The sequence below is a fragment of the Scyliorhinus torazame genome, chromosome 30 (assembly GCF_047496885.1).
Source record: "Scyliorhinus torazame isolate Kashiwa2021f chromosome 30, sScyTor2.1, whole genome shotgun sequence".
Taxonomy (NCBI): Eukaryota; Metazoa; Chordata; class Chondrichthyes; order Carcharhiniformes; family Scyliorhinidae; genus Scyliorhinus; species Scyliorhinus torazame.
Window position 1 is genome coordinate 6,726,103 of NC_092736.1, and position 12,195 is coordinate 6,738,297.

Here is a 12,195-nt window from a genome sequence, read left to right on the forward strand (position 1 = left end):
TGGCTGGTGTGGGAATTGGGCTAATGTCATAATAGTGCAGTTAGGGACTGCTCCTTTATAATTGGGGCTAATATTCGCTGTTGGAGCAGAGTGGAAACAGTGGGTGTAATTCTCTGTGTGGCCCACTGTGGGTAGCTGCGTTCCCGATGTGGCGGAGAATCGGGCGCCAGGGAAGAATTGGGATGGGTGCCAGGCGCTGACCCGTTTGCGATGTTTCGGCTCCCCGCTGTCGGCGGGATTGAGATTCACACCAGCAGGAGGTTGCAAATGAATCTTAATGACCCATTTACATCCAGCTAGCGGGACGGGCACCATATTCTCCGGGTCCGCGTGAGTCTCCGGTCCTCTGGGCTGGGAATAGCGTGGGTGGATTTACTACTGGTATTTCCCAGGATGGCCCTGACTGTGGACCTCGCAGTGGGTAAAGGGGGTACTTCCTTAAGTGCATTGCCCCCAAAGTCCATCTGTGGGCCACCCCCCTCCACAATGTAAGAGCTGCCAACTAAGATCAACCCTGAGCCACAGAAAGAGATACTAGGACTGGTGACAAAAAGTATGCTCCAAGAGATAGGTTTGTTAGATAGGTTCTTAAAGGAAAGAAAAAACTTACAATTATATAGCATGTTTCATGTCTTTGGCATATCCCAAAGCACTTTAAAGCCAGTACAGTACTTTTGAAGTGTGGTTAGTGTTGTAATGTAGGAAACCGGGCTGTCAATTTACACATCGCAAGGTGCACAAGTAGCAATATAGTAATATCCAGATCCTATGTTCTAGTGTTGCTGGCCAAGATAAAAGAAGGGTGAAGGGACACATTTAGGATGGGCGAGCTTAGGAACAGATGCCTGAAGGCACAGTTGCCAGTGGTAAATCACAGATTAGAGACTGTACAAGAGAACAGAACTGGAGAAACACAGTGTGTTCAGACGGTTGTAGGAATGGCGAAGGTTATCGAGGTGTGGAGGAACAAGGTCACTGAGGGCTTTGGTCCTAGATTTGCAGGCAGGGAATGGAAAAGCTTAAAAGGACACACACACACACACACACCACCACAACAAATCTGGAGCTATCAGCAATTGGAATTCACAGTGCAGTTGACCAACTGAATGCAAATGAATCTTGTGCAGCCAATTACCGCACCAACCTATCCAACAACTGCCAGTAATGAAAATCAACTCCAGTCTGTCCAAATAAATAAAGTGCAGAGAGCTGTCTCTGAGCTGAGTCCACTCTCAACATTTATACCTTTCTCCCACTTCACACAGGGGAAACAGACATGAGCATATCAGTTTTGTTAACTGTACTTTCTGTTGCTTTTTTCCATTCCAATTTATCTTCCAATTGAGGGTCTATTTTTTTCACTATTACAACAAAACCTTGTGAAAACAAAATACAGAACACTACCAAACCTATCCCTAGTCACACAGCTGCCATAGAGGAATGTGGAGCCTTGTTTAAGCTTTGGCAGTGCTATTGCGTCCTTCAGGGATTTTAAACTAAATGGTGAATGGCAGAATAGAAGAAATGCACTGTGGAGCACTCTTTAGGCTCTTTGTTCTTCAGAATTTCTGGATAAATCCATTTCCTTCAGTGGGAATAGATCCTAGTCCTTTTTGGCCTGATTCATGGAATAGTAATCAATGGTCAGACGATTGCACGCCCTCCCTGGCTCTGTTGGTGAAAGCACTGCTGGCAGTAACACCGAGTCAGACAGAGCAACAACGCCACTCTCTGACTTCGGCAAATATCCAGGTTACAAAAACAAGGGACTGCATTTCACCAGCTTGGCATGCCCAAGGAGGTAAAGGATGATCCATAAGAGCAGGTTCACTCTCTGCAGACATCAGCTGCCCTCCATTTTGGTGACCTTGCTGCCCGTGCAAGTCCAGACCGTGAGTGTCAATAGCTGTTCGACTGTGAAGGGCATCATTGCCAAGCCCAATCTCACTGATCCCATTCAATGTCTGCCCTCTGGAAAGAGTCACTGTGTAGCATTCAGGAGCAGGATCAATTTGTTGCCTTTACCTCCTTTGTAACTCAGGGCCTTGAAGCCTGTTATAGCAGCTCCAACCTCTGCGATCAGTCAGCTCTTGTGTATGTTGGTAATTTACCCAAGAACCTGTTTGCTTTTTCCCCCAAACTGATCTATCTGGGGCAGTTCATATTGAAACAATTTAATATTTTTAATGTACTGAGCAGCATATTTTAATATGTTGGTTGTAACAGTCGACTGTTACATCTGTGTTCACTTTCGGCATTATGTGATGTGTCAAATCATCCTGCCACACGCTGTGAGTTTCCCCGGTCCCCTCAGCTTGCAAGTTACTGACATTGAACTGGCTGGAGAAACCTTGGAGGCAGTGGGCGCACCGACCACTGAACAGTTAACCACCTATTCCAACTGGAGTCTTTGTGCGTGTTCAGTGGTATCATACAGAGCGCTGGTTCATTCTGATGAAAGCGAGCTGCAAAATGTTGATGATATTTGAATTGAAGATCTGGGAAGTTGAACTTTTGAACCTCCTGTTTTAAAATTGCACCATTTTGTTTAAGGATTTACTTTAATATAGAGCCCTTAACCGATATGAAAAGAGCCAGAGCAATTCAAAGTAAAATCAATTTGATTTTGGGATTATACAGCTGTCTGGTATAGCTTTTGTAGTTCTTTTTGGTGGGGGGAGGGTTTAATCCACTGAAATTTACTGTGTCTTATCCTGAACGAATAGAATTGTAATTTAAAGTTTCAGTGGTTAGTGTTGTCGTCTGGGTTTTTTAAATTCTGTACTGGAGTGCAGTCCCACAGTGTTTTTTTATTCTGTACTGGAGTGCAGTCCCAAGTGTGACACTTTCTCTGGTACTTCCTGCAAATGGTTGTGCTTCTGATGTGGGCCTGAATGGTGAATTTTGAGACCTTGGTGAAATTCACTTGTCCATCCCCTCAAATGAAAAACAGGCTCTTGGCAGAGGGACCAGAGGCTGTGAAGATTGCATACCAGCAGAGAATGAGGTAAGTTACATTCTTTTTTTAAAAGGCCAAGGTTTCCATGGTGAGCATGCAAGGTATTGAAAGTGAGACTAGCAAAGCATCCGACATGTGACTGGCCGAGTACGCTTTCATTCAGTGCAACTTTCAACATATTTGTCCCACTCATAAGCATTGATTGGACCTCTAGAACAAGCAAGTACATTTTTAAAAAAAAATAAACACAAATACCTACTGAGATATTTAATTGAAATTGCTTTGATAATCTTTACAAGTAGGCTTACATTTAAAAAAAAAAAAAAATTTAGAGTACCCAATTCATTTTTCCAATTAAGGGGCAATTTAGCGTGGCCAATTCACCCACCCTGCACACCTTTGGGTTGTGGGGGTGAAACCCATGCAGGCACGGGGAGAATGTGCAAACTCCACACGGACAGTGACCCAGAGCCGGGATCGAACCCGGGTCCTCAGCACCGCAGTCCCAGTGCTAACCACTGCGGCACATGCCGTCCTTAATTTCCAAAGCTGTTGAATGCGTTCACAACCCAACTTAAAATGAGATTGTGTCACGGTGTGGAACTCCATCTGATGCTGCACTTTCACGCTGACCAGATAACACGCAATTGAGAAAGGGAGCAGGTAACTAATGCAACTATGACCTGTCCAGTAAGGGGATATTTGAACATTTCAGTTGGCAGTCCCTCTGGATTTTTTTCCATTTGCTTCCCCTGGAAAGGACTTTGGATGGGATATAGTAAGAAATTTTGCAGAATTTCATAGAATTTACAGTGCAGAAGGAGGCCATTCAGCCCATCGAGTCTGCACCAGCCCTTGGAAAGAGAAACACACCCAAGATCACTTTTACTTTTTTTTAAATAAATGTTTTATTAAAGTTTTTCCAATGAGCGTTTTTACATAACAAAAATAGAAATACAGATAGTAATAAAAATTAACAATAAACATAGCCCAAAGCTTACAATGAAACTACTTACAAAACAGAATTTTTTTTTTAAACAGAACAAGGTGGGTTTTGTCTCCATGTCCACCTCACATTATGTCAACAGTACCCCCCCCCCCCCCCTCCCAGGATGCTGCTGCTGCTGACACTTACTGCTCCCCTAGAAAGTCAATGAAAGGTTGCCACCGCCGGGAGAACCCCATCAAGGACCCTCTCAAGGCGAACTTTATTCGTTCCAGGCTGAGGAACCCCGCCATGTCGCCAACCCAGGTCTCCACACCCGGGGATTTCGAGTCCCTCCACATTAACAGAATCCGTCTCCGGGCTACCAGGGAGGGAAAGGCCAGTACCTTGGCCTCTTCCGCTTCCTGCACTCCCGGATCCTCCGCCACCCCAAATATCGCTACCGCTGGGCTCACCTTCACCCGAGCGTCCAAAACCCTCGACATCACCCTCGCAAACCCCTGCCAGAATCCTTTAAGCGCCGGGCATGCCCAAAACATATGGGCATGATTCGCCGGACTCCCCGTAGACCTCTGGCACCTGTCCTCCACCCCAAAAAACCTACTCATGCTTGCCGCCGTTATATGCACCCGATGCACCACCTTAAACTGGATTAATCCAAGCCTGGCACATGATGAGGAGGTGTTCACCCTGCCCAGGGCATCGGCCCACAGGCCCTCATCCTGCTCCTCCTCCCACTTATCCTTTAACACCCCCACTGAGGCTTCCGCTACCTCCTGCAGCTCCTGATATATGTCCAACACCTTCCCCTCTCCTACCCAGACGCCAGACACCACCCTATCCTAGGCCGAACCTCTCCTCCAGCGCCTGCATGCTGGGAAAAACCCCATCTATAAACAGGTCCCCCACCCTCCTAATACCTGCCCTATACCAGCCTTGATACCCCCCACCCAACCTACCTGGAGACGACGCCGCCTCCAACCACCCCCACACCGCTTCCTATTCACCCGCTTAAAAAAGGACTTGGGGATGAAAATGGGGAGGCACTGAAATACGAAGAGGAACCTGGGGAGAACCCTCATCTTCACAGTCTGCACCTGTCCTGCCAAGGAAGGCGGGAGCATATCCCACTTTTTAAACTCGCCCTCCATCTGCTCCACTAGCCGGGTTAAGTTGAGCCTGTGCAGGGCATCCCAGTTCCTGGCCACTTGTATCCCCAAGTACCGAAAGCTCCTCTCCACTATCCTGAGCGGGAGCTCCCTCAGTCTCTCCTCCTGGCCCCTACCATGGACCAGCAACAGCTCACTCTTCCCCACGTTCAACTTATACCCCGAGAACCTCCCAAAGTCCCCCAGGATCCGCATGACCTCCCCCATTCCCTCTAACGGGTCCGGAATATATAACAGCAGGTCATCTGCGTAGAGGGAGACCCGGTGCTCCTCACCTCCGCGCACCAGCCCCCTCCAATCCCCCGAAGTCCTGAGTGCAATGGCCAATGGCTCGATTGCCAGGGCAAACAGCAACGTGGACAGGGGACACCCCTGTCTCGTCCCCCGGTGCAGCCTGAAATATTCCGACCTTAGCCGGTTTGTGGGCACACTCGCTACAGGGGCCTGATACAGCAGCTTGACCCACCCTATAAATCTCTCCCCAAATCCAAACCTGCCTAGCGCCTCCCACAGATACTCCCACTACACCCTGTCAAAGGCCTTCTCCGTGTCCATCGCAGCCCAGTTTCTATCTCTCACCGGCTGAAACTGATGTCGGAAACAAATCTTTGATTTATGAACTAATTCATAATCATCTGCCATTTCCGCTGCTAATCTCGCAGTTTTAACCCTCTGTTCTTCTACACGAGTTCTCACTACATCAGGAATTGAATTTTTAAACTCCTCCAAAAGTATAATTACTCTGAGAGCTTCATACGTTTGGTCTATTTTCAAAGCCCTTATCCACCTATCAAAATTACTCTGTTTGATCCTTTCAAACTCCATGTATGTTTGACCAAATTCTTTCCTTAAATTTCTAAACCTTTGTCTGTAAGCTTCAGGCACTAGCTCATATGCACTTAAGATGGATTTCTTCACCTCCTCATACGTTTCAGATACCTCCTCCGGTAGTGATGCAAACACTTCGCTAGCTCTACCTACCAGCTTTGTTTGAATCAGTAACACCCACATGTCCTGTGGCCATTTCATTTGTTTAGCTACCTTCTCAAATGTAATGAAAAAGGCTTCCACTTCCTTCTCGTCAAACCTTGGCAAAGCTTGGACATATCTAAATAGATTCCCACCAAGCCTTCGACTATGACGCTCTTTCTCATTATCCTCATCACTATCATCCAACTGTACCTTTCCCTTTACGTCTGCCAATTTTAACTGATTGTCATGTTTCATGGCCATTTTCTGAAATTTAAACTCCCTCTCTTTATCTTTTTCCATGATCTGTATCTCCCTTTCTTTTTCTTTTTGTTCTGCTAGGGCTATTCTTTCTTTTCTCCTTTCTGCTCTCTCCTTTTCTTTTTTCCTCTCTCTCTCTTTCTCTTTCTTTTTCCTCTCTCTCTCTCTTTCTCTTTCTTTTCTTCTCTCTCACTCTCGTATTCCAGCCGCTTTAATTCTTTCTCATGTTCCATTTGTTTGATTTGCAACTGAATTTTTGCCATTTCCAATGAGTCAAACGCTATCTCAGACAACTTTAAATGCTTAACCACCGCCATAATTATCTCACTTTTTCGCATTTTGTCAGGTAATGTTAACTGCAATGTTCTTGGCAAATCTAACAGTCTGCTTTTCATTTCTGAGCCTCTGAAAGAGCCATTGTTCACAACACTCTCCCCACTTAAACTAAAATACCACACCGGAAAAGCAACAATCTTTCACTGTCTTTAAGTTCACAAAAGCCAATCCAATAGATAGACTTTTATCCCCCTCGAGCCCCCAATTGTTATGGGCGAGGGGTTTTCAGAACCCCAAAATGTATCATGGAGTTCAACCAACCTCTCCCTTTAATGTATTTGTTGCTTTTCCTAGCACACGGCTTTTTCCCTAGGTGTGGGATTACAATTATGGACACGTGGGTTTTTAAACACAAAACACTGTTTATTCCATGAACTCAACTTAACATCTTAAATAAACATTGGATCTCTTAACACCCCTTACTTCAAAGATAACTCAGAAAATATTGCAACAGTAAATAACTCCTTAAAATGTTCCTTCAAACTTCCAAGAGACTTAACACCTTTAAACAGTATCACATCAGGTTAAAGGATATATATATTTTCTGTAGAATGGCAGAGATATATTAGCTTGGTTGACTTCAGCTCCAGCACCTTGCTTTCTTCCTGCAAACTCTCTGGAAACCCACAGACACACCCAAGCTGCTTTCTCAAACCTGGCTTTCTCCCTTCTAGCAGATCACAGCAAACCAGAACTTCTCAAGCTGCTGTCTCAAACTGGCTTTCTACTTTTAAACTGCTCTCAGCAAAACCAGCCAGGCACTTTTCAAACTGCAAAACCAAACTGCAAAATGGCTGAACTAAGCTGAGCTCCACCCACTCTATGACATCACTGTTTTCTTAAAGGTACATTGCTTAAACATCCAGTTCTTAAAGGCACTCTCGCATGACAACTCCCATACAGCTAATAGATTGGAAGCCGCTTTTTTATTTGTCCTTTGGGTGGCCAAATAGTCTGCAGGCGGAAGAAGAAAATAGCTGAGGAATTTCATGCTGTCACAATAGATACATTTTACTGTTGGACCTGTTCCTCTTGGGATAGGAATCTTGCAAAAATATCAAATTTTAAGGATTTTGCTATGTCTATGTTGTCTAAACCTCAGTATTGCTAAAGTTGTCTGTTTCCCACTGACAGGTTTCAGCCCACAAATCATTGCTCACTTGTGTAAGTGGCATTAAGTCAGACAGGAAAGAACATCCTTTGTTCTGTCCTCGTTAGTGGCAAATTAGCTGATCTACAATTGGGCGGGGAGGAGAAGGGGATAAAATTCAAGCAAAGTTCCCACTCCTGTCAATCACGGCTGGAAATGCTTGTGTGACATATAGAGGACAAATTCAAATTGTGACGCTTCTCGTCGGTGAATAACTAGATAATTCTCGGCATCTGGGTTTTGTGATCAAAGTACCAGAGAGCTGGATTCACCTGTGAAACAATACCATCAGGAACCAGCACTGCTGGAGAGGAGAAATCGATGTTATTGTTGTTATCAAATAAACTAGATTTACAAAACTGAGAATTTGAGTTACAGAAATTAATACCAAATATCATTTGTTGTCATAACTTTTAATTAATGGCTGTTGAAATAATTAGTACATTTTTATATCTGTGTATGTGCGCAAGATGGTGACTGGAGTTGGGGTGAGGCATCACAAACTCCCTTCATGTGTCCAGCTAGTGGCCAGATCTTGTAACTACATTGTGATATTAGTCAAAATCAATTGGGACATGTTGACATGGAAGTTTACAGTGTAAAAGGTTGATAGAAATACATGACATCAAGAAGTGGGATTTTAAAATAGGACGTTGTGTGCCAGTCACGCTATTCCAAATGATGTCTCCTGCTATCCTTGGGCCAGTTGAGAAACGGGCATTGTAAGATTACAGCTTGCATTATATTGCAGAGCATGCTTTGACTCTTTTTACACCACTTCAGTTCAAATATTAAATCATTCGCGTCATAAAGTTGTTTTATTTTAAAAATCATGCCCTAGTTTTCTTTTAGCCGTATTTTTTTACACAGCATTTATTAAAACAATGTGTCTTTTGTCAAAATGTGTTAATTTGTAAAGTGTTATAAATAGCAGTGTTATAAAAAGCAGGCACAGCCAAACCTGAAAAGGGAGAAGACAGTTTTAATTCAGAATCTGAAAGTCTGAACTAAAAACCCAAGTGGTGGAAAAACTCGGCAGGATGGACAGCGTCTGTGGAGAGAGAAACAGTTAATGTTTTGAGTCAAATGACTCTTCTACGGGACCGGCAATTTTCATGTTCCGCGTAGTCCCTCCCAATACTGCTTGCTGTTTTGTGACCACTGCCAAAAAGTGACCATTGAGTGATGTCAGGATTTAGATCATCTTGCACGCTCCTCGTTATACAGCTGCAGAAGCTCATGGGATGGCCTCAAGGGTGAGCTGCCGGAGGGCATTGTACCCAAGGAACCAGACACCATCAGGACCCAGGGATTCACATACTAACAAGACACTGCACTTGAAGAGGGAAGGAATTGATAGGGTAGATAGAGGTAAACTATTTGCCCTGGCGAGGGAGTGCAGATCAAGAGGGCATCACTTTAAAATTAGAGCTAGCCCACGTGAGGGTGATGTTGGAAAGCAATTCTCCACGCACAAAGTAGTGAAAATCTGGAACTTTCTCCCCAAAAAGCTGTCAAGGGCAAGAGGCCAATTAGAAATTTCAAAACTGAGATTGATAGATAATTGTTAATAAAAGGTAGGAAGGGTTATGAACCCAAGGTGGCTAGATGGAATTAAGGTATAGATCAACTTTGATTAGCGACAGACTTGAGGGGCTAAATGGACGACTCCTGTTCCTATAAGGTATAGATTTGGTTTGGTTGCTGAACTGTTTACTGTCTGCATAGCTGGTGAAAACATGATGAGGGACCATATGTACCGATTCAGTGCATCTGCTCTTGGCTTTCTGGTTGGCGAACGTATTGAGCTGAAACAAATGTGAAACACTGGGAAGGTTAAAGGTCTGGCGACTGGTTGTGGGTGCAGTCGTTTTTGGACATCTGTAATGAATGAAGTTTACCTTCACTTTTAAAATATAAAGAAACAGCTAACATGATCTCTAACTTCTCAGACTGAAATTCTGTAATGTTTCTGGATGTTGTTTCAAAAATGATCTCTCGTCTGTCCTGCATGAATGTGTATTGCATCTCAAAAAGGCATGCAGCATGGGGAATTGTTACTAAATCTTTTTTTTTTGGACCTAACGCCTAACCATCTCGTGTGCAGGTTCCCAGTGTGCTGGTTTGTTCAGTACCACAGTACTTGGTGGCTCCTCTAGTGCCCCTAACCTCCAAGACTACGCCCGCTCGCACCGCAGAAAAAGTGGCTCCAGTTACTTTTCTCTGAAGGATGGTAGGTTGTTGAGAATTGTTTTCAATTTGCTGCTTCGACAATGCTGGGAGAAATCCAAATGCTGCATCTTTAGACTACTCTCATTATTTCAGTAGAAACATCTTATTCTAGGGAGGGGAGGTGGATTAAAAAAATTACCAGGGACTTTTCAACTCCTAGCCAGTAGCTCCTCCCTGATTGTACTCCAACCCTGTGTGATATTATCACGTGAGCACACAATTACACAGGGTGATATGATACGAGCAGCATATCCAATTTCCCCGCATACAATTTTAAGAAGCGTTGACCCAGTTACATTAAATATCTCCAATAAAACAGCAGGGCAGTTGAATTCAATGGTACAATATAGCAATAACACACATTGTGACAATATTTTCCCCAAAACGCTTTTCGATCTAGTTAGTGCATCGACTAATCAGTATCTTTTAGAAATAACTTGCTGAGAGCTTCCAGTAATGTCTTAAATTGCCATAGCTGTTTCTGAGCATTATCTCACCTTTGGTGCATGGCCACATAGAAAGAGCCCCCTTGTTTTATGGTCAACGTGGTATTATCTCTTAAATTGCCAGCGGTTAATTAACTGAAGGACATTTTGAGAAAGGTAAGCAGGAAACTGATCAATCGATCAGGCCCTCCCACAAACTGCGGACTACAACTGGCTGCGCTGTCAAATGTGCTGTGAAATGGAATGAAGGTCTTTAGGCTCAACCCCTAATGCTTAGTCGAGCTGGAAGGCCTCAGCTAGCGTTTTGGATGCTCTGTAGTCGACCATCATTCTCCTACGTTTTGACTCCGGTCTGGTTTACAGGCTCTGCCTCGATGGCCTTTCCAGTTGAATAACCTATTGGGTCACCACCTCAGCTCGGGGGTGGAAACTGGCTACTTGGCCAAGGGGACCTTGGTACTGTACTGCAAAAAAAGTCTGCCTTCAGGATAGCAAGTGGGGCACTGGAGGGGAGGGAAGGAATGAAGAAACGGAACCTCACGGTTATACAGTTTGAAGAGTAATCAGCTCTGTGGTTCACTGAATTAAATACTGAATTAGTGAATGTGTATTTTAGAGCTTGATAAAAATAATTTAGTCTCTTTCGCCAATCAATTGAGTAATCGGTTTCACTGTCAGCAGGATACAGAGTCCGACTGATAGTCTTAAGTGGTGACTCTTTCTTGAGATGCAAGGGCTAGGAGCAAGCAGAAAATTTACTATAATAATATTTGATAATGTCAGGGTCTAGTTTTGCCACTGGTGCCTGCAAAGTGCGATGTGGAGCCAACTGACCAGAGTTATACTGCCAGTTTCCAATTTCTTCCCTGTGTTATAAGAACTCTGATGCATGTGTGTTTGCATGGGTGTAGGATTGTGTTACCCGCATTTCCAAAGCCTGCTTAATATTTGTTTTAAGTAGAGCAAAAGTTAAGCTGAAATATGATAAAATTCAAGTGGGTCCTGAGATCTATAATGAACGAAGTGATTTTTAAAAAAATTTATTTATTCATTCCTGAGATTTGGGTGTCACTGGCAGCATTTATATCCCACCCCTAATTGTCTCCAAATTAATCGATATGCCAGTCTCTGTTGTATTATACTACAGGCTCGCACTTGTTCCTGGGGAAGGTAAGCTGTTTTGCCAGCTTGACGTTTTGTTGATTGCCATGTGAGAACGTTTGACAATCTGTTAGTAAGATATTTCAAACTGTTTCAGCGGGAGAGTATATTATGGATGTGTCAGGAATGCAGGAACGGGGAATGCCATCTCGCAAGGCAGCCATTGACTCCTGTTGCATTCACACACATCTCGTTTATGCAGTGTCTCACTAATTCGTGTCCAATATTCATTATCACTTGGTTCTAATCATATGCAGATATTGGTATTTCAGTTCGTGAAAAACTGTAATCTATTGTTTTGACAGTGTACAGGATGCTTGAGTTGAATAAACGAATGCAAACATTAGTAGATAGACTAAATAGAGCTAAAGATGTTTTGGCTGCCAATGGAAATGGATTCTGCTGGCTCCCGCTGCAAGATAAAGTTTGCCCATCATTATTTACACTGTGCAGATGCTTTAAGTAATGTATGCAGGTGAGATATAACTCTTTTTTTGGTCTGTCATGAGTTACCCTTTGCCTTCTCCTTTGTGCTAAACTTGCACACACTTTGCAGTAGTGGTACA

General features: G+C 43.8%; 1 protein-coding gene across 7 annotated transcripts in view; it reads left to right on the top strand.

The window, feature by feature from the left end:
* ppip5k1a (diphosphoinositol pentakisphosphate kinase 1a) overlaps positions 1-12,195 on the top strand; it is a 162,509-nt gene that overhangs the window by 105,046 nt on the left and 45,268 nt on the right. For 5 of the 7 annotated variants that reach the window (XM_072492738.1, XM_072492739.1, XM_072492740.1 and 2 more), the window contains one exon: positions 9,898-10,023. The exons of the other annotated variants lie outside the window; for them this stretch is intronic. In XM_072492738.1, the coding sequence (XP_072348839.1) occupies positions 9,898-10,023 (126 nt within the window). The remainder of the gene's footprint in view (positions 1-9,897; positions 10,024-12,195) is intronic. 7 annotated transcript variants of the gene reach the window in all.